The sequence below is a fragment of the Myxocyprinus asiaticus genome, chromosome 35 (genome assembly GCF_019703515.2).
Source record: "Myxocyprinus asiaticus isolate MX2 ecotype Aquarium Trade chromosome 35, UBuf_Myxa_2, whole genome shotgun sequence".
Taxonomy (NCBI): domain Eukaryota; kingdom Metazoa; phylum Chordata; class Actinopteri; order Cypriniformes; family Catostomidae; genus Myxocyprinus; species Myxocyprinus asiaticus.
In genome coordinates, this window is record NC_059378.1 from 32,021,763 (window position 1) to 32,045,843 (window position 24,081).

At 38.7% G+C, this 24,081-nt stretch overlaps 1 protein-coding gene across 5 annotated transcripts in view; it reads left to right on the forward strand.

The window, feature by feature from the left end:
- Positions 1–24,081, forward strand: part of elmo2 (engulfment and cell motility 2) — a 216,402-nt gene that overhangs the window by 91,668 nt on the left and 100,653 nt on the right. For 4 of the 5 annotated variants that reach the window (XM_051672277.1, XM_051672279.1, XM_051672280.1 and 1 more), the window contains 4 exons: positions 8,550–8,701; positions 8,874–8,952; positions 9,949–9,999; positions 14,125–14,247. In XM_051672277.1, coding sequence (XP_051528237.1) covers positions 8,550–8,701; positions 8,874–8,952; positions 9,949–9,999; positions 14,125–14,247 — 405 coding nt within the window. The remainder of the gene's footprint in view (positions 1–8,549; positions 8,702–8,873; positions 8,953–9,948; positions 10,000–14,124; positions 14,248–24,081) is intronic. The other variant, XM_051672278.1, reaches the window with a different exon arrangement.

Below are 24,081 nucleotides of genomic sequence, written 5' to 3' on the forward strand. Positions count from 1 at the left end.
AGAATTTTTTTCCATCGCCGTAATCGATCGACGTATTACAGCGAGATCCTCCAAGTCTGCAAGTACCTTCGTCAACATCACCGACATTTTGGACATTTGATGCTGGATTTCTTCTCCCGCCGGGCCATCCAACTTGAGTCCCCGGTCCACAGGCCTGTCTGGGCTTTAATCTTGAACCCGTAAGCGTCTATTAATGTCTCCAGAGCCCGATGATTTTGACTTCTTTGCCATGTTTACCTCAAAGAGCAAATGTGTAACTGGGTGTATCGAATTTCACCGGTTTATATCATGAAAATAATGAAAAAAATCAGCAAAGTGCACAGAGCTGTCTCTCACACGTCTGCCCTTCGCATGGCGTTCTAGTTTTATTTCTATTTAATAATCGTTTTTAACTCTAATCTTAGTAATGGACATGGTCAAATTTGAACTGTTAAGAAAAAAGAGCAACTATTAAAGGAATGGTTCACCCAAAAATGAAAACTCTCACTACTTTATTTTAAGAATGTAAAATATAGTAGAATAATAGTAGAGAGAATGATTTATTTCTGCTTTTATTTCTTACATCACATTCCCAGTGGGTCAGAATTTTACATACAATTTGTTAGTTTTTGGTAGCATTGCCTTTAAATTGTTTAACTTCCACAAGCTTCTCACAATAAGTTGCTGGAATTTTGGCCCATTCCTCCAGACAGAACTGGTGTAACTGAGTCAGGTTTGTAGGCCTCCTTGCTCGCACACGCTTTTTCAGTTCTGCCCACAAATTTTCTATCAGATTGAAGTCAGGGCTTTGTGATGGCCAGCATAAAGTCTTGCAGTTAGAATTTCTGTGTTTTCCATTTACATTTTTATGGATTCCATGTTTTATGTTTTAATAAAAACAGTCATCATAACAGTGTTTAAACAAATACATGAAACTTTAATCAAATGAAAAATGAAAATAAAATGATAATTTTTTTTTTTTGTTTGTTTTTTGTTTTTTTGGTCAAATAAAATGCTGCACAACAGAGCTTGATTAATTGAAGAAATTAATTAATTGAAAAAAATCTGATTACCTGTGGCACAAGGCTGCTACGGCTTAATTAAAGGAATAGTTCACCCAAAAATGAAAATTTGCTGATAATTTACTCACCTTCAGGCCATCCAAGATGTTTCTTTCTTCATCAAAACAGAATTTAAGACTTTTAGGATTTCATTTCAGGCCTCCTCCTCTAAACAATGCAAGTGAATGTCCTCCATTTTTTGATGGTCCAAAATGCATATTTAGGGTTCATCAAAATAATCCATTTGACTCCAGTCGACAAATAAAGTTCTTCTGAACACAAATGATTGATTATTTTTAGAAACAAAACAATACTTTTTAACTACAGATGTTCACTTCTGTACATCTCTGTGATGTGTGCTCATGAGAGGGATGACGTAAGCTCGTTGGTAAGGTCACGCGTCATGTGGAGGAGGAGTCAGGAAGCGCGTCATTGTTTACATTGATTTTTATTATTAATATTATTCGGAAATGATTTTTGTTTTTTTTTATATTGTTTTTAAATTATTTTGGACTGTTTTAGTTTGTGAATGGCACAAGTTTCTCTTGTAAACAATGACGCACTTCCTGACTCCTCCTCCACATGATGCGTGACCTTACCAATGAGCTTATTTCATCCCTCTCACGAGCGCACCTCACAGAGATGTATGGAAGTGAACATCTGTAGTTAAAAAGTATTGTTTTGTTTCTAAAAATAATCAATCGTTTGTGTTCAGAAGAACTTTATTTGTCGACTGGAGTCGGGTGGATTAATTTGATGCACCCTAAATATGCATTTTGGACCGTCAAAAAATGGAGGACATTCACTTGCATTGTTTAGAGGAGGAGGCCTGAAATGAAATCCTAAAAGTCTTAAATTCTGTTTTGATGAAGAAAGAAACTTCTATACATCTTGGATGGCCTGAGGGTGAGTAAATTATCAGCAAATTTTCATTTTTGGGTGAACTATTCCTTTAAAGTCTGCAGATATTCAGTACACTTGCATTTGAAATATTGCTTGCATATAATAATAATTATAACTAGATAAAAAAGTTTGTCAAGACTGATATCTTTGGATCAGAACATACTACAGGCATGGCAGTTCGCTTATTTCATGTGGGTGAGCAATCAGTCTTCATGTATCCATTTGAAAAACTACTTAGCCACACCATTTAGAGCACCCTGAAATAGTTACAAGTTTAAGTAGTAGTTTTAAAAGTTCAAAATTTAAAGATTATAAGACCATTCAGTCTATCAGATAGATAGATAGATAGATAGATAGATAGATAGCTCATTTGGTTGCTAGGCAGTTACCAAGGTGATACTCAAAAGGCTACTTGCTACCCTGAGTCCAATGAACGAAACCAGAAGTCTTTATGTTGTTCTGGTGCAGGGATATGTGATTTGTTACTTGTTTGCTAGGGTAACCCCATATAGTTGCTATGCAGTTACCACGGTGCTACTCACAAGGCTTTTTGCTACCCTGAGTCAAATGAATGAAACTGGAAGTGTCTACAATGTTCTGGTGCAGAGATATGTGATTTGTTACTTGGTTGCTAGGGCGTGGCTAAGTAGTTTCCATGATGATACTTGAAGACTGATTGCTCACCCAATTCAAACAAGCCAACTCTCATGTCTGTAGGACATTCTGATCTGAAGATATCTCACTCAGCCTTTTTAAATGGAAGTCAAAGGGGATTGGTTGCTAGGGTGCTCTAAATGGTTGCTAGGGTGTGGCTAAGTAGTTTCCATGATGATACGTGAAGACTGATTGCTCACCCAATTCAAACAAGCCAACTCTCATGTCTGTAGGACATTCTGATCAGGATATATCCGTCTAAGCCATTTTGAATGGCAGTCAATGGGTTTTGGTTGCTAGGGTGCACTAAATGGTTGCTAGGTTGTATGCAGTTGCTAGGGTGTTAAAGTGATGGAGTGAAAGAAAGAATAAAAAGAGTGGAGTGATGGAGTGATAGAAAGTATGAGTGGTGGAGTGATAGTAATTAGATTTAATCCTCTAAAGGAGTTATTACAGGGAACATTTTTCACACCTTGAATGAGAGTCAATTTTAAATCAGTCCAGTTCGGAAGTCTGATACAGGAATACCGGAAGTCCGATCAGTTAGAAAAGAGATAGCATCCCGAGTCAGAACAGTCTGAAGGTCTGACCCGAGTTTGGTGGTTGTAGCTTTAAAGCTCTAGGAGGAGATACAGTTTAAATTTTGGCTCAGAATAATAATAATAATAATAATAACTAGATAGTAAAGTTTGAAGACAAACTTTATGTTGGCTTGACAAAGCCTTGTCTGAAAGTTTAAAATAGTTTGAAGAGTTGGAAGTTTGAAGGTCTTACAGTCAGACAGACAGAAGGAACATCATACAGATAGACAGCCAGCTGCAAGAAGTCCTATGCATCCCTATCCCTTGCTTGTTTTTCTGAATGGCAAATTGGTTGCTAGGGTAACCCTATTTGGTTGCTAGGCAGTTACCAAGGTAATACTCAAAAGGCTCCTTGCTACCCTGAGTCAAATGAACCAAACCAGAAGTCTCTACAATGTTCTGATGCAGAGATATGTGATTTGTTACTTGGTTGCTAGGGTAACCCCATCTGGTTGCTAAGCAGTTACCAGGGTGATACTTATCAAGGCTCCTCGCCATCCTGAGTCAAATTAGTCAACCTGGAAGTCTCTACGATGTTCTGGTGCAGAGATATGTGATTTGTTACTTGGTTGCTAGGGTAACCCCATCTGGTTGCTAGGCAGTTACCAAGGTGATACTTATCAAGCCTCCTTTGTATCCTGAGTGAAATAAGTCAACCCAGAAATCTCTACGATTTTCTGGTGCAGAGATATGTGATTTGTTTCTTGGTTGCTAGGTTAACCCCATCTGGTTGCTAGGCAGTTACCAGGGTGATACTTATCAAGACTCCTTGCCATCCTGAGTGAAATAAATCAACCTGAAAGTGTCTACAATGTTCTGGTCTAGAGATTTGTGATTTGTTACTTTGTTGCTATTGTAACCCCATGTGGTTGCTAGGCAGTTACCAGAGTGATACTTAATGAGGCTCCTTGCTCTCCTGAGTGAAATAAGTCAACCCGGAAGTGTCTACAATATTCTGGTGCAGTGATATGTGTTTTGTTACTTGGTTGCTAGGGTAAGCCCATGTGATTGCTAGGCAGTTACTAAGGTGATACTTAACATGGCTCCTCGCTATCCTGAGTGAAATAAGTCAACCCAGAAGTCTCTACGGCATTCTGATCCTGAGATACCCATCTTAGTGATTTTGAATGGAAGTCAATGGTGTTTGGTTGCTAGGGTGCTCTAAATGGTTGCTAGGGCATGGCTAAGTAGTTCCCATGATGATAGTTGTAGACTGATTGCTCACCCAGTTAAAACAAGTCAACTGTCATGTCTCTAGGACATTCTGATCCGAAGATGTCACACTCTAAGTGAAATCAATAGTGTTGGGTGCTCTAAATGGTTGCCAGGGCATGGCTAGCCAGTGAACAGAGAGATTCTTATTGGCTGCTTACTAACCTGACTCATAAGAGCCAATCCCCAAGTGTTTATGACATTCTGTTCTGAAGATATCCTTCTGAGACATTTTGAATAGAAGTTAATGGGGGGTGGTTGCTAGGGTCCCATAAATGGTTGTTACTGCGTGGCTATGCCATTTCCAAGGTGATACTTAAAGAGTGATTGATATCCCGATTGAAATGAGCCTGCCCCCATGTATCTATGTCATTCTGATTGGGAGATATGATCTGGCAACTTTCTTGCATTGACTGCCATAAACACAGGGTATGTTCGAACACGGCTTGCTAGCCCGAATCAAATGAGAGCACCCACATGTGTCTAGGACATTCTGATCAGAAGATATCACACTCAGCCATTTTGAATGGAAGTCAGTGGGGATGTTTGGTAGGGTGCTCTAAATGGTTGTTAGGGTGTGGCTAAGTAGTTTTTCAAATGGATACTTGAAGACTGATTGCTCACCCACGTGAAATGAGCCAACTGCCATGGCTGTAGTATGTTCTGATCCAAAGATATCCCTCTCAGCCATTTTTAATGGAAGTCAATAGGTCTGCTTGCTAGGGTGCTCTAAATTGTTGCTAGGGTGTGGCTAGCCAGTGACCAGGGAGATTCTTATTGGCTGATTACTAATCTGACTGAAAAGAGCCAATCCCCAAGTGTCTATGACATTCTGTTCTGAAGAAATCCTTCTGAGCCATTTTGAATGGAAGTCTATGGGGGCGGTTGCTAGGGTGCCGTAAATGGTTGCTAGGGCGTGGCTACACCATTTCCAAGATGATCCTTAAAGACTGATTGGTAGCCTGATTGAAATGACCCCACCCCCATGTCTCTATGTCATTCTGATTGGGAGATATGATTTGACAACTTTCTTGCATTGACTGCCATAGTAGGGGAAAAAATGTTTTCATTTCATGCTTTGCAAGCACCACTAATAAGTATGTGAGATTACAACAGTGATGCTTTGCTCCACAAGCACCACTAATAATAAGTATGTGAGATCGCAATAGTGATGCTTTGCAAGCACCACTAATAATAATAATAATAAGTATGTGAGATTACAATAGTGATGCTTTGCAAGCACCACTAATAATAATAATATGTGAGATTACAATAGTAATGCTTTGCAAGCACCACTAAGTATGTGAGATTACAATAGTGATGCTTTGCAAGCACCACTAATAAGTATGTGAGATTACAAATAGTAGATCTAGTTTGTCAAGCCAACATAATAATATGATAATAATAATTATTATTATTAAAAATAATGATAGTAATGATAATAATAAAACCAGTTATTATTAATTGTTATTAGTAGTGTTATTGCTGTTACTTTGAATATGACATTTTTTATACAGTAGTAATATTTTTCTGTCACAACGTCTTTAATTTCACACATCCAGTGAAACAGAGCTTTTATTTTGGCAGAACTTTTATTTTGACAGACATTTTAGTTCTTTCTGTGTTTTTGACGGTAGTTTTTAATAAGCTCTGCATCCAAAATGAAATGCTGAATTACTCGCGTGCTGAAATCACTGGAGAAAGAACTCATGCAAGTGTACACAGCTGCTCAAACACTAAACACACCGCATTGAGCATCACGCACGATCTTTGTGTGAAGTATGACAAAGAGCAGAGCAACACCGCTCCTTAATTCTGAAGTGCGTAGCACATGCAGACTGTGTATTATTTATTTAAATTACATCTGCTATTCAAATATTACACTTGGCCATATCGAGATTTTAATTTGATTAATTGTCAAATTGTCATTGATTGAATCTAAAAAATTTCACATCCTGTAACATTTTTGCTAATAGTACTATACTTGAGTATCGTGCCTAAATTAGCATTTAAAAAAAAAAAAAATAAAAAAATAATATATATATATATATATATATATATATATATATATATATATATATATATATATATAAAAAGTAGCGTTTTAAAATTTTTGGTATTGCGATATTTTGTTAGTATGGTATACCACACAACTGTAATATAGTGCAAAATTATTTTTTCATTCCAACAATACTATTAACTACAAAAACATTTGAGTTGTAAACTTCAGACAATGATGACGGTCGGAAAGCTGTTTTAAAAAAAAATAAAAAATTCACACCCCGAGGTGGTAGCATGGTGATGCTGCCTTTACACATGTGAATTAATTGACAATAATTCAACCATCAAAGACCACTTCGGAGTGGTTACCACATATAGGTCCCTACTACTTCTGCAATACAGAAAATGTGGACTGAATCACTGAACTCTTTGACTTTAGCTATAAAACGAGGAATGTCATGGAATTTGATATAATTGGGATTAAAATGAATGTTTGAATGCATAATTAATCAAATTAAAATTGAGCACTTAAGAATGAATGTGTAAAGCCGGTTGCTTATACACCGATAACACATGAGTGTGTGTGTAGTATATGCAGGGCTGTACAGTGCAACAGTTTTGCTCATATTTGCGATTAAAAATTATAATGTGCGAATAGACATTGTAACCCATTTGCACATGTGCTACAAATTTTATTCTAGTGCTTGGAAAATCCACAAATGATGCCTATTAACAGCGTTGCAACAAAGATCATGTAAAATTTGTGTGATGTCCACTTTGCTATTGCAGAATCTCATACACTAGAGCTTTAGCGCATGTTCATGGATGCGTTTTCAGGGTCAAGGTAATGTTCTTTTTGCGCTGCGCATGCAGCTGCACTCAAGAAACACATCTTTTGGTGCTGCACTCAAAAACAAGAGTAGCAGCGATTGAGAGGTGATCAATTAGCCTAAAACTCGAGATATTATTCTGTTTGTCCACAAGTCTGTGAGTATCTGGATGCTTGACTTATAGAGAACAAGCTTAAAGATGGTGAGCTTTTGACTCGAACACAATTCAGTAAGAAAACACCATGCAATGCGTTCCTCTAATAGGTTATTCATGTTAGTGGCCAGCAGATAAGGGATTTTCTGTGGTCTATTCCTAAAAGTACAACGCAAAAACATTTAGTATTATATTAGTTTATATTACAAAGCAGGAAATAAGAAAATGTGTATTTCTGTGGTGTGTTGGAGTTTTAGAAATGGCTATCATTTATCTTAACATGATTGTTAGTATCACAGCTTTTTGGGGTTTAATAATCACACTGGGCCACGTAGCAAACTGCTTATCCAGAGTTGAGAAACAACCGTCAAAAACACACAGAAACAACAAAATAATAGCTCAATTTAAATGGACACGTGAAATGGGGATTATATATAGTAATATATTACTGCTGTATATTAATGTAATGTTTACTGTAATCAAATAATAATAATAATGTATTAAAGCAATATTTCACATATGTGATGTTCTGTTGTGCAGTAATTAATTTGACAAAAATATCTCCAGTTTTGTTTAAGACTGTGCCATGAGGATTTTGTATAAAAGCACTTAAAAATAATGCAATGTTATATCGAAAACAAAAAAATCTATTTTTACTGTTTTGATAATAAAAAATGTAATTAAACTGTTGAATACAGAATTCAGAAAAAAATAACCATCCAATAACCATAATATACATCGTGACCTCTCGTGTATTTTTGCTTAAATATTACACCCCATGGTTACATAAAATGTCCTGGAAAATTGTGCCTTAAAGAGTGAGAACCCTGTATAAATGGCAGAATTTTTAAATTGACACAAAACCTATCAAGTGGACAGTGTAGTGATGATAAAATTGGGCTGATATGATCATATTTAATGGATCTTTTAAGAACTATTTTGGATATTTGGATATCCACCCAATAGTACATTACAAAAATCTGGCCTGGAGGTCATGAATGCATGAATTAGCTTCTCTGCATCAGAAACAAAGAGCATAGGTCCTAGCTGAACAATATTTCTACAGTGGAAGTTGGGCTGGGCAATATAACATTATACAGTATATTTTAACATTGTATTGAGTATCATATTAATTGATTGGTGATTGTTGCGTATATTGTGTTTTATGTGTTAGATTGCAGGTTATGTGAATCAGCCAATGGTAGACGTATCAATTCTTCAGCGTTCTCTGGCAATTCTGGAGAGTATGGTGCTGAACAGTCACAGTCTGTACCAGCGCGTCGCTCAGGAGATCACTGTCGGACAACTCATCGCACACCTGCAAGTGTGAGCACATACACGCACACACACACGCACACACTGTACATGATTCTATCATGCTCACATGCACGCATGCGCATGTATCAACTGAACCCTGAGATACACACATGAACTCTAGAACTGTTACAGCAGTCTAGGAGCATGATACCTCTAACTGTTGTGTTGTTTTTTACTGCAGGTCTAATCAAGAGATTCAGACATATGCTATTGCTCTTATCAATGCCCTGTTCCTCAAGACACCAGAGGACAGACGACAGGTACACACACACACACACACACACACACACGTTCACTTAAAAGGAGTAGTTTACCCAAAAATAAAAATGTTGTTATTACTTACTAATCCTCATGTAGTTCCAAGCACTGTATGACTTTATTCTTATTTCAAAATAATTATTAAAGGCTGAATTACACTACATGACTTTAGCCCCGATTATAGCCTCGATTTTCAATCAGGCTAGTCTATGCTAGTCGGCTCCAGTCTGAAGATTTTTGGCTAGTCAGATTCATAGAAAATCACGTAGTGTATGATGGGTAAAGATTTTGATTCCATATAGTCAGAGGATATCAAACATGTTTGATGTTTTTTAGCTGACTGTCCAGGACTACAGAGGAAATCTCATAGTGTATGATGCTCCGCGACTCTAATCTGAAGGCAGATGGTGAGCAGGCAATAGAGCTGTTCAGGTTGTAGTCCAAAAACCCAGAAGAGAATTCGGCATGGGTTCCCTCAGGATTTCCATATGGGGTTATAATGGGGTTTTTCAACTTATGAGTAAAATAAGGTGGTAAACATTACTTGACGAAATTTGGACGTTTTGTACTACAACATAAACTACACACAGTCATACCTCGACTGGGAATTTTGAAGACGTATTGAATTGCATACTTTTTTTAAATAACACAATGCGGCTTCCAAATTTACATTTTTAGGCATGAAAATGTGTAATTTATGTTGTAGAAATAGTGAGGATCTGTGATTTTCAGTCGTTTTGTGTGTGATGCCCAGTTTTTGTATATAGCGATTTTCAAAGTTGATAAGTGTATGATGCCTAGTATCATACTAAAGTCTGTTCAGATTTTAAAAGTCGTGTAGTGTAATCCAGCCTTAAGTGGTATATATTAGAACTTTATACTGGATGGTTACACCATTTGATATTTTTAGAGTCATTAATTTTATTTGAAGAAAATATTATAAATTTGTTTCGATAATGTCTGAAACCAACATGTGTGTGTTTGTGTGCTTATTACAGGAGATGGCAGGTACACTGGAACAGAAACATCTTCGTGCCATCATACTCAATGTAAGTGTCAGAAATATTTACAGTAAACCTTTTCATAGCGCACATGAATGTTCTGTAAAACAGGGTGTCCACTAATGCAATTTCAAATAGCAAAGATTCAAATGTGATTGTTTGTAAATCACCAATATTATCATTTGTAACAAGTCCAGCAAACAGCATGTTGTTTTTCACATTATCACATAATGATGATGACATTTTCACATATTCTTCAGGTTAGAGTAATGGACCATCATAATAAAATGACTTGAAATGATAGTGATAGTGTTACATTATTACACCTCAAGCTTTAAATCCCAACAGTTGCAAACCAAAAAGTCCTAGATTAAATATATTTAATATCACACAGATCACAGACCTTTCTTTCCCAAAACACGATAGAATTTTTTTGTACAATTGGTTAAATGCATTTTTCAATATTGAAAACACTTTTTCCAAACCCTTCATACAGCTTTTTTCCCAACGTACAGTTTGACAGAAGTTTAATCTCACTTTTCAAAATGCAACCAAAACACTTCATACACGTCTCAATATCAACTCATTCCATCATAACATAGAAAACATCCACACCTATCAGAAACAACTTTGTCTCTCTTAACACAAAGACATTAAAATACTAAACACTGGTAGCATTATAAGATCATTCCAGCCAACATATTCTATACCAACATGTATCCATACAACATATCTGTCCGTAAACAGACAGTTGGCACAGATTTGGATATATAGCAATGCTGGGGTGTGGGGGTCATTCTCTGGTGTTACGGTTTAACTGGGGCTGAGTTTTGAATAAATGTACTAAATAATGTTGGCATCCGTGTACAGATGAAAATAAGTGGTATAATTAGCTTGAATGGCAGAATTACGAAAAACAAAACAAAAACTTACCGAGGCAGGAGATTCGTTCTTAACGCCATGTTAACTTGTGCTTCACGTTCACAATATGATGGTCTTGTCAGATTATGACATTGTGTGAAATCTGAATGTAAAAGTATAAGGATGGGCAAGGAGGAGGCGGGAACCGGCTGAACAGTAAACAAAGTTTTAATGAGAAACTCAACATAAAAAACATAAACAGACACATATGCAACGTGGCTGCGTGCCTCTCTCTCTCTCGAACCGGCATCTCCGGCTGCCCTTTATCTCGCTCTCCCGCTGATCAGCTAATTCAGCGCTGGCCGTGCTCCATCATGGCCCTGCCACACCCTCCTCCTTGTCACACTCCTCCCCTGCCCGATTCAGGCTGGGGCGCCACCGGTCTGACTAACTTCCCCCCCATCTCTGGAGGGGAGACTCTGCCCTTCTGGCCGTTCTGTCAGCCGGTGGTCCACCCCGCCTCCTGTGAACCTGGGGGAGAGACGAGGGGGGGCGTGGGGAGAGGGAAAGGGCAAGCGGAGACACAGAGAGAGTGAGAGAGAGAGAAGAACTTGCTCGCCGGTTCCTGGATGTGCTGTCACCTGGTCCTCAACTGCTCCTCCGCCCTCTGGTGGATGCCAGCTCGCTCCTCCCCTGGCGGATGGCAGTGGCGAGGACTCCGCGACAGCGCATCCTTCCTCCCTCCCGGGTTTCAGCACCACTGTAACAGTATATGGATGGGCAAGTAGGAGGCGGGAACCGGCTGAACAGTAAACAAAGTTTTAATGAGAAACTCAACTTAAAACAAAAGTAAACAGACACATATGCAACGCGGCCACATGCGTCTCTCTCTCGAACCGGCATCTCCAGCTGCCCTTTATCTCGCTCTCCTGCTGATCAGCTGATTCAGCGCCGGCCGTGCTCCATCACGGCCTGGCCACGCCCTCCTCCTCGTCACACTCTTTAGCTTAAACTTAAGACACTCTCTTTTAGAAGGGTAGCTGTCTCTCTTTCGTCTCTGGTGTGGTCTCATTTATTGCTCTCCCCAGTGCTTACTGCAATCAGAAACAGGTTTTAGACTTTATAGCACTCAGGTGTGTGCACCCTTACCGATTTCTCTCTCTCCGGACAAACGCTCGACCATGCCCCGGCCGCCACACTGAACGTCTTTTTCTCGTCGAAGCGCTGCTCCCATATATTGTGCAATATTATAAAATCAATCAGTGATTGAATGAATAACAAACTGCCAGAATTAATAAAGCCCTTAGTTTTTTTGTTATTAGTGTAAATATATTTTTTTAATGTAAGTTGCTAATGTAATCGATCACGTTCTTGCCTGGCAACATGTGAGTCCCCACTGCACCTTTTTCAGCTAAAAAAAAAAAGATTTGAACACCTCCTCCCCCGTCAAGTTAAGGTGTGAATCGCTGAAGCTATTGGTGATTAAACGCATGTATGTTAAAAAAAGTTTCTAGAAAAATGTCTCGATAAAAAGTGTTAAAAGGGTTCTAAAGTTCTAAATAATGCACTAAACCGATTGGAACACGGATCTGTCCTGACGTCCTCTACAGATAAAATAACCATAGTATCACCATGGTATTTTGTAGTAAAATAATTGTAGCCAAAAAATTAAACATGGTTACTATATTAACACCATATTACTGTAGTAACAACATTGTTAATATCATTAAGTCTATGTTTTCTGCCACAAAATCATGGTTACTAAAATATTACTATAGTAAAACTACCTTTATATTATTTTATATTTTTTGTAAATAGTAATAAAGAAAATATTAAGAGTGGAGTCAAGAAACAGAATGGGAAAAATAATACACCATATGCAGAACCGAACCCTGGTCGTACAAACACCGGCACACCGTCATTACGCTCCACGCCATTGGAGCAACGTGCTAAATGCAGTTTGTTGTATATTTCTGCCTATAGACAATTGGGGTTGTATCTGAAAGCAAATAATCACTCCAAAAATTAATCAGTGTTATCAAGCTTTGGGGCAACACTGGTTAATAGCAAATATTAATAAAAAACTAGGACAGATAATTAATAACAAAGCTCGTTACCTACAGGTTTGATCTGCATAGCGTTTCTGGTTATCCTGTTTTTAGCGTAAAACTCAAACGCATGTATTGAGACAAGTATGATATAAATAATGTGGTCACACAACTAACTTTTACTCTAAATCATGTAATGGAAAATTGCTATTCTTTTTCAAATATTTTCATAATATTTCATTTGATAAGTATTCTGCTCCCATATATAATGATTCTGTTCATGTTTTTATTGTCAGGAGAATATAACATAATATGACACAATGGTATACATATAAATTAATTCATATTTGATAATCCTGTTTAAAAATAGAAAATATGGGCTAGCCTATCGGCGCATTAAAAGAAAGCACAGGTTTTGAGTCTTAACAGGTTTTGGAAGTCACAATGGTTTGAATATGCTTCATAATGATGCTTGCTCATAACATCTGTGCATATGTATAAGAATACTCACAAATTATAATTCTCTCTAATGAAATGTGAATGAATAAATGCAAACAAATAACTCTCCAATGGGTGGACGTCCTCGTGAATGCTGAATGCTGCAGTGAAGTCTTTACCATACGTCTCTATTGCAACATTTACCTAGAAAATAAATTTTGTTGTGTTTTTAAGTTTGTTGTTGTTCTTTCTCCTCTGTTTTTCTTTTTTATGGTGGTTAGCAAAACAAGCTTAACTTGCCCTTACCGACTCCAACTGAATGATCGTTACTTTGGGAGAAAGAGCTCTGAGGCATTCATCTCTGGCCTGTTGAAATTCTATGGTTATAGCGCCCCTTAGCAGTTTAGGACTGCTAATGACCCATTCACATGGTGATCACGGTTGTAGAAAGAGTATTCTGAATGGATACCCACTGTACGTGTAGAGTTTGAATGAGAAAAGATTTCATGAAATGTTATAGATCTGCTCATTGAATGCATTTTGTAAGCAAAGATACTGCTGTTGTGCTGACTGTCTAAAGAGTTTGGAAAACATATCTAGATATTGAGAAATGCACATAACCATTATGAAAAATAAACTGTAAATGACAGTATTTTGATCCATTTGCAGTTGTGTTAAGTAATAAACATGACACTGTAAGATATTTCGTTTCAGAAGAATATGTCCAGAAGCAAAAAAATGTCTTCTTTTGCGTACAAAATCTCTTTGAGTAAGGACACTGTAAAAGTAAAGTAGCTCTTGTTTTGTCTTCAAAAATCTCCCCCAGCACATCATTCGTGGTAATCGACCAGTAAAAGCTGAAATGGCACATCAACTGTACGTGCTGCAGGTTTTAACCTTTACCCTTCTAGAAGAACGCATGATGACCAAAATGGATCCGAATGACCAGGTGAGTGAATTAAATTAATTTTTTGTATGAAAATATTACCTCCCTCATGGTAAATAATCAAGAGTGTGATTTACTATAATAAATACAATTAAAACGTGTTATTGCCATATTAGGATGAGACATTGGATGAAAGTGAAGGTAACACTTTCTATGAAGCCCATATTTATAATGCATTGTAAAGCCATGTATTCATAATGTCTAATAATACACCTTATAATATGTAATAACTTTTCATAAATAATTGTAACCACAATTATAATACATTATAATACTTACCTACTCGTTGTTATACATGCAATATATAATGCAATAATATAATGCAATTATAATATGACCAACATCAAAATCTGCAGAAGTTTTATAAGTATTATATATCTTTGTATAATATATATATATATATATATATATATATATATATATATATATATATATATATATATATATATATATATATATACACACACACAGTATATACTGTATACAGTATATATGTGTATATACACCAGTAAGCCAAAACATTATGACCACTCATTGGTGAAGCAAATAATGCTGATCATCTCCTAACAAGGCCATAGGCCAAGGTCTTGGTAGATAAGATGGTAATTGAACAATCAGTTCTCGTAGTCAGTGTGTTGAATGCAGGAGAAATGGGAAGGTTTAAAGACCTGAGCAACTTTGACAAGGTCCAAATTGTTATGGCCAGATGACTGGGTCAGATCATCTCTGAAACTGCAAGGCTTGTGGGGTGTTCTCGTTCAGCAGTGGTGAGTACCTACCGACAGTGGTCTGAGGAGGGACAAACCACAAACCGGCGACAGGGTGTTGTGGGCGCCCAAGGTTCATTGATGCACGAGGGCAACGAAGGCTATCCCATCTGGTCCAAACCGACAGAAAATCTACTGTGGCACAAATCACAGAAAATTTTAATGATGGTTACAGTAGGAATGTGTCACAACACACAGTGTATTGCACCCTGCTGCGTATGGGGCTGCAGAGCCACCAGACCAGTCGGAGTGCCCATGATGACCCCTGTCCACCGTCAAAAGCACCTACAATGGCCACGCACGTGTCAGAACTGGACCTTGGAGCAGTGGAAGAAGGTCGCCTGGTCCAATGAGTCCTGTTTTCTTTTACATCACGTGGATGGCTGTGTATATGTGCGCCATTTACCTGGGGAAGTGATGGCACCAGGATGCACTGTGGGAGGATGACAAGAAGGTGGAGGGAGTGTGATGTTCTGGGCAATGTTCTACTGGGAAACCTTGGGGCCGGCCATTCATGTGGACGTCAATTTGACACATGCAACCTATGTAAACATTGTTGCAGACCAGGTTCACCCCTTCATTGCAATGGTATTTCCTGATGGCAGTGGCCTCTTTTAGCTGGATAACGCACCCTGCCACACTGCACACATTGTTTGGGAATGGTGTGAGGAACATGATAAAGAGTTCAAGGTGTTGCCCTGGCCTCCAAATTACCCAGATCTCAATCCGATTGAGCATCTGTGGGGTGTGCTTGACCAACAAGTCCGATCCCCGGCGGAATCACCTCACAACTTACAGGACTTGAAGGATCTGCTGCTAATGTCTTGGTGCCAGATACCACAGGACACCTTCAGGGTCGGCACTATTTTGGCAGCACGTGGAGGACCAACAGCATATTAGGCTGGCTCTATTTTGGCTATATATATATATATATATATATATATATATACACATTGGTGGCCAAAAGTTTGGAATAATGCTCAGATTCGGAAGGAAATTGGTACTTTAATTCACCAAAGTGGCATTCAACTGATCACAAAGTATAGTCAGGACATTACTGATGTAAAAGACAGCACCATCACTATTTGAAAAATATCATTTTTGATCAAATCTAGACAGGCCCCATTTCCAGCAGCAATCACTCCAACACCTTATCCTTGAGTAATCGTGATAAATTGCTAATTTGGTACTAGAAAATCACTTGCCATTATATCAAACACACCTGAAAGCTATTTGGTTCGTTAAATGAAGCTTAACATTGTCTTTGTTTTTGAGTTGCCACAGTATGCAATAGACTGGCCTGTCTTTAGGTCAATATTAGGTCAAAAATGGCAAAAAAGAAACAGCTTTCTCTAGAAACTCATCAGTCAATCATTATTTTGAGGAATGAAGGCTATACAATGCTTGAAATTGCCAAAAAAACCTGAAGATTTCATACAAAGATGTACACTACAGTCTTCAAAGACAAAGGACAACTGGCTTTAACAAGGACAGAAAGAGATGTGGAAGGCCTAGATACAACTAAACAAGAGGATAATTACATACTAGTTTGAGAAATAAGACACCTCACATGTTCTCAACTGACAGCTTCATTGAATTCTACCTGCTCAACACCAGTTTCATGTACAACAGTAAAGAGAAGACTCAGGGGTGCAGGCCTTATGGGAAGAACTGAAAAGAAAAAGCCACTTTTGAAACAGAAAAACAAAAAGAAAAGGTTAGAGTGGGCAAAGAAACACAGACATCGGACAACAGATAATTGGGAAAGAGTGTTATGGATCTTAACCCCATTGAGCTTTTGTGGGATCAGCTAGACTGTAAGGTGTGTGAGAAGTGCCCGACAAGTCAGTCGCATCTATGGCAAGTGCTACAGGAAGCATGGGGTGAAATGTCACCTGAGTATCTGGACAAACTGACAGCTAGAATGCGAAGGATCTGCAAAGCTGTCATTGCTGCACATGGAGGATTTTTTGATGAGTACTCTTTGAAGTAGTTTAAGAAATTCTGATATTTTTTTTTTTCAAATTGTAATAGTAATTTTTCATGTTATTAATGTCCTGACTATTCGTTGTGATCAGTTGAATGCCACTTTGGTGAATAAAAATACCATTTTCTTTTCATCAGAGCAAAATCTGTACATTATTCCAAACTTTTGGCCACCAGTGTGTGTGTGTGTATATATATATATATATATATATATATATATATATACACTCATCAGCCACTTTATTAGGTATACCTGTACTTCTACTTATTCATGCAATTATCTAATCAGCCAATCTTATGGCAGCAGTGTATTGTATAAAATCATGCAGATATGGGTCTGCATTCAGCTATCAGAATGGGGAAAAATGTGATCTCAGTGATTTCCACCGTGGCATGATTGTTGGTGCCAGACGGGCTGGTTTGAGTATTTCTGTAACTGCTGATCTCCTGGGATTTTCACGTGCAACAGTCTGTAGAGTGTATAGAGAATGGTGTGAAAAACAAAAAAAACAACCAGTGAGTGACAGTTCTGTGGATGAAAACACCTTGTTAATGAGAGAGGTCAACGAAGAATGGCCAGACTGGTTCGAGCTGACAGAAAGGCTACGGTAACTCAGATAACCCCTCTGTACAATTGTAGTGAGCAGAATAGCATATCAAACCTTGAGGCAGATGGGTACAACAGCAGAAGACCACGTTGGGTTCCACTTCTGTCAGCCAAGAACGGAAAACTGAGGCTGCAGTTGGCCTACCATTTGTGTACCTCAGCAGAAATCCAGATTTGTCGGACCAGGTGATGTTTTTCCAATCGTCCACTGTCCAGTTTTGGTGAGCCTGTGCCCACTGCAGCCTCAGTTTCCTGTTCTAAGCTGACAGTAGTGGTATCCGGAGGGGTCTTCTGCTGCTGTAGCCCATCCGCTTCAACGCGTTGTACGTTCAGAAATGCTTTTCTGCATAGCACTGTTGTAACACGTGTTTATTTGGATTACTGTCACCTTCCTGTCAGCTTGGACCAGTCTAGCCATTCTCCTCTGACCTCTGTCATTAACAAGCCATTTTTGCCCGCAGAACTGCCGCTTGCTGGATGTTTTTTGTTTTTCACACTATTCTCTTTACACTCTAAAGACTTCTCTGCATGAAAATCCCAGGAGATCAGTAGTTACAGAAATACTCAAACCAGCCCATCTGGCACCAACAATCATTAGACACGGTCTGAATCACTTAGATCACATTTTTCCCCATTCTGATGGTTGATGTGAACATTAACTTAAACTCCTGACCCATATCTGAATGATTTTATACATTATACTGCTGCCACATGATTGGCTGATTAGACAATCACATGAAAAAGCAGATGTACAGGTGTACCTAATAAAGTGGCCGGTGAGTGTTTACATACAGTATATATGTACTGAACTATAGTTTTATATATTCATTGCCATATATCAGATTTCTATAAGGGAAGGCATTTAAAAATACCTTTTATCTTAAAATGTTTATAAGAATACAGTACTTATATTTTCTTATGTTTATATTAACTATTATAAATCAAGTCATAAACTCATCAAGGTTATGTGTTGTATTATAATGATTATTTTTACATTGCTTAAAAAAATACCTACAATAATATGGCAAAAAGCATATTTCATGTATTTTTTATCTGTTCGCCTATTTTTTAAAAACAAATTTTTTTATAGTGACCTAATTTTATTTTAATCAATCATCTACTCCTCTGTAATGATGGAATGATGGCATGGAGCTGTACCTTTAAGAGTGAATGCTCATTAAAACTGGCTCACTGACAAACCATTGCAAGTTTCAAGTCATTCATTTTTATTTTTATTTGGATGTGACTAAATGTGAAGTTGTCTAAATCAGTTAGTTTTTTACTATATACATAGTCTATCCACTTCCATCAGCTCGTATCGCAAGCCGTTTTAGCATTTAAAGCTTTTGTCTGACTAACAGTCATTATATTTTAGATCTCTACAATTGCATTTTGATGTCACAATTATAATTTGAGTGGTCAGAATGATAATTTGAGAAATCTGTAAATACATTTTGACTTGTCAAAATTCAATTTAAGATACAGTGGTGTGAAAAAGTGTTTGCCCCCTTCCTGATTTCTTATTTTTTTGCATGTTTGTCACAATTAAATTTTTCAGATCAAAACAAAATCCAAACCTACATTGCCCTGTGTGAAAAAGTGTTTGCCCCACCTGTTAAAACATAACTTAACTGTGGTTTATCACACCTGAGTTCAATTTCTCTAGCCACACCCAGGCCTGATTACTGCCACACCTGTTCTCAATCAAGAAATCACTTAAATAGGACCTGCCTGACAAAGTGAAGTAGACCAAAAGATCTTCAAAAGCTAGACATCATGCCGAGATCCAAAGAAATTCAGGAACAAATGAGAAAGAAAGTAATTGAGCTCTATCAGTCTGGAAAAGGTTATAAAGCCATTTCTAAAGCTTTGGGACTCCAGAGAACCACAGTGAGAGCCATTATCCACAAATGGCGAAAACATGGAACAGGGGTGAACCTTCCCAGGAGTGGCCGGCCGAGCAAAATTACCCCAAGAGCGCAGCGACGACTCATCCAAGAGGTCACAAAAGACCCCACAACAACATCCAAAGAACTGCAGGCCTCACTTGCCTCAGTTAAGGTCAGTGTTCATGACTCTTCCATAAGAAAGAGACTGGGCAAAAATGGCCTGCATGGCAGAGTTCCAAGACGAAAACCACTGCTGAGCAAAAAGAACATTAAGGCTCGTCTCTTTTTTGCCAGAAAACATCTTGATGATCCCCAAGACTTTTGGGAAAATACTCTGTGGACTGACGAGACAAAAGTTGAACTTTTTGGAAGGTGTGTGTCCCATTACATCTGGCGTAAAAGTAACACCACATTTCAGAAAAAGAACATCATACCAACAGTAAAATATGGTGGTGGTAGTGTGATGGTCTGGGGCTGTTTTACTGCTTCAGGACCTGGAAGACTTGCTATGATAAATGGAACCATGAATTCTGCTGTCTACCAAAAAATCCTGAAGGAGAATGTCCGGCCATCTGTTTGTGACCTCAAGCTGAAGCAAACTTGGGTTCTGCAGCAGGACAATGATCCAAAACACACCAGCAAGTCCACCTCTGAAAGGCTGAAGAAAAACAAAATGAAGACTTTGGAGTGGCCTAGTCAAAGTCCTGACCTGAATCCTATTGAGATGCTGTGGCATGACCTTAAAAAGGCAGTTCATGCTCGAAAACCCTCCAATGTGGCTGAATTACAACAATTCTGCAAAGATGAGTGGGCCAAAATTCCTCCACAGCGCTGTAAAAGACTCATTGCAAGTTATTGCAAACGCTTGATTGCAGTTGTTGCTGCTAAGGGTGGCCCAACCAGTTATTAGGTTTAGGGGGCAATCACTTTTTCACACAGGGCCATGTAGGTTTGGATTTTGTTTTCCCTTAATAATAACAACCTTCATTTAAAAACTGCATTTTGTGTTTACTGGTGTTATCTTTGACTAATATTTAAACTTGTTTGATGATCTGAAACAGTTAGCAGCAGATCCTTTAAGTCCTGTAAGTTGCCAGGTGGAACCTCCATGGATCGGACTTGTTGGTCCAGCACATCCCATAGATGCTCAATCGGATTGAGATCTGGGGAATTTTAGAGGCCAAGTCAACACCTTGAACTCTTTGTCATGTTCCTCAAACCATTCCTGAACAATTTTTGCAGTGTGGCAGGGCACATTATCCTGCTGAAAGAGGCCACAGCCATCAGGGAATACTGTTACCATGAAGGGGTGTACGTGGTTTGCAACAATCTTAAGGTAGGCGGTACGTGCCAGAGTAACATCCACATGAATGCTAGGACCCAAGGTTAACAAGCAGAAAACTGCCCAAAGCATCACACTGCCTCCACCGGCCTGCCTTCTTCCCATAGTGCATCCTGCTGCCATCTCTTCCCCAGGTAAATTATGCACACGCACCCGGCCGTCCACTTGATCTAAAAAAAAACGTGATTCATCAGACCAGGCCACCTTCTTCCATTGCTCCATGGTCCAGTTCTGACGCTCACGTACACATTGTAGGTGCTTTCGTCGGTGGACAGGGGTCAGCATGGGCTTTCTGACCGGCCTGCGGCTACACAGCCCCATACGCAGCAAGCTGCGATGCAGTGGGTGTTCTGACACCTTTCTATCAAGATCAACATTACGTTTTTCAGCAATTTCGGACCAGATGGGCTAGCCTTTGCTCCCCACGTGCATCAATGAGCCTTGGGTGCCCATGACCCTGTCACCGGTTCACCAGTTGTCCTTCCTTGGACCACTTTTGGTAGGTACTAACCACTGCATACAGGAAACATCCCACAAGACCTGCCGTTTTGGAGATGCTCTGGCCCAGTCATCTAGCCATCACAATTTGGCCTTTGTCAAAGTCGCTCAGATCCTTACGCTTGCCTGTTTTTCCTGCTTCCAACACATGAAATTCAAGAACTGACTGTTCATTTGCTGACTAATATATCCCACCCCTTGACAGGTGCCATTGTAACGAGATAATCGATGTTATTCACTTCACCTGTGAGTGTTTTTAATGTTGTGGCTGATCAATGTATGTTGAAATGTCTCCAGTTTATGTGTAGCAAAGTGATTGTTATAAGTGTAAATGTTTAATAAAGACAGACAACCACAAACTGGTCTTTTGAATTTATTATGCAATCTATAAAAGGATACATCCAAAATGTGAAATTAGGCAAATAAATGCATGATGGAGAGGTTTACTGCTTCAGAATCAAGGCACCCATGATTCTTAACCATTTAAAATTTGTCAATTAAAAAGATAGATGTCTCATAAATCATAGCGATTAATTAATGAGTGTAACTGCTATTAAGCATCTGTGAATTTCTTAGTTACTATAAATCCTTTATTCTGAATTAATACATAAATATACTAATTACAGTAATTAATGGTTCTAAAAATTAAATACATTAATTTAATTAGTACATTATGTAGTACATTCTTGTGTATTATTAGCCTAAACAGGTTTATTCATGGAATTAAGGTTACAATGTAGCCACTTGATGGCAGTGTGTAACAGCAAGCATGATGCTGTGTTGTGATGAGACACGGTTCAATAAAATTCCTTTCTAATATTTAATTACATTCCCACTGTACACATGCAATGTGCATTTTAGCTTTGAGTAAATGCAAGAAATCATTATTAAAAATGCCCCATCAACATTGCTCATTATTATTGGATTTCTATTTATTTATTTACACTGATTCACATCATGGCACCACGGATGGCAGCCTCGGTATGGAGCTTGCCAGTTCTTTTGTTGTTTTTGTTTCTTTATCCTGTTTTTAGTAATTTATTTCAGATCAGTTTTCCAAGAGACGAGCTGCTGAATATTCGACAGCACACGCCAGACAATCTTTTACTGGTTTTTGACTATTCAGACATTTTGCTGGAAATTTTAGTCAGAGGAGCAGTGGTGCTGTACAAGCATGTTAAAAGACGAAAACGAGGGAAGCGAGCCAGCGCTTGTCAAGCTCCGACAGTGCGGCTTTCGAACTGCGCTGCCAAGCATCCATCTAGCGAATCTCCGCTCTCTTCCTAACAAAATGGACAAATTACTTATCTTCACCAGCAAAAATAAGGCAAATTCTGCTGCATTGTGCTTCACGGAAACCTGGTTGAGTGAAACCATTCCAGACAGCACATTACATCTACCGGGCTAACGGCTGTTCAGAGCAGATTGCACCACGGAGTTAACAAGGAAAACGAGAGGCGTTGGAATGTGTTTTTACATCAATGAATGGTGGTGTACAGATGTAACAATGCTAAAGATGTGCTCTCCTAACTTAGAGGCACTCTTCATAAACTGTAAACCTTTCTACTCGCCACGGGAGTTTTCTTTGTGTATTCTTGTGTGTGTTTATATTCCTCCATAAGCGTGTGTGAGTGCAGCGCTGCAACAGCTGGCTGATCAGATCACTGACACGGAACAACAATACCCGGACTCACTTATTATTATTTTATTTTATTTTAACAAGGCAAATCTCACGTGAACTGCCCAGACAGCACATTACATGCCCCACCAAAGACAGAAATACACTGGATCATTGCTACACAACAATAAAAGATGCATATCGCTCTGTCCCTCGAGCAGCTTTGGGACTCTCTGATCACTGTCTGGTTAATCTTCTTCTGATCTACAGGCAGAAACTAAAATCAGCTAAACCTGTTGTAAGGACTATAAAGAGATGGACCAATGAAGCAGAGCTGGAACTACAAGCCTGCTTTGACTGCACTGATTGCAGTGTTTTTGAGGATGCAGCCACAGACCTGGATGAGCTCACAGATACTGTGACATCATATATCAGTTTCTGTGAGGATATGTGCATTCCTACTAGGACATATTTAACATACAGCAATGACAAACCATGGTTCACAGCAAAACTCAGGCAGCTTCATCAGGCTAAAAAGGATGCTTACAGAAGTGGGGATAAAATCTTGTATAATCAGGTCAAAAACAGTCTGACAAAGGAGATCAGAGTGTCTAAAAGAAGCAATTCTGAAAAGCTGAAAAAACAGTTTTCAGCTAATGACCCTGCATCAGTGTGGAGAGGCCTGAAAGACTTTACCAACTACAAGACACCATCTCCCAACACTGTAGAGAATCAACAATTGGCTGAGGACCTAAATGTGTTTTACTGTTCCTGCTCTAACCTTCACAGCACATAAACATTTACACCACCTGCAACCCCCCCTCCTCACCTCTCCTGCTACTCTACCTGCACTTAAGATCTGTGAAGAGGATGTGTGCCGGGTCTTCCGGAAACAGAATACAAGGAAAGCACAGGGCCCAGATGGTGTTTCACCCACTTGTTTAAAATCCTGTGCTGACCAGCTGGCCCCCGTCTTCACACAGATCTTCAACAGATCACTGGAGCAGTGTGAAGTTCCCTGCTGCTTCAAACGCTCCACCATCATCCCCGTCCCAAAGAAACCCAAGATCAAAGGGCTTAATTAGTACAGACCCATTGCTCTGATGTCTGTGGTCATGAAGTCATTTGAG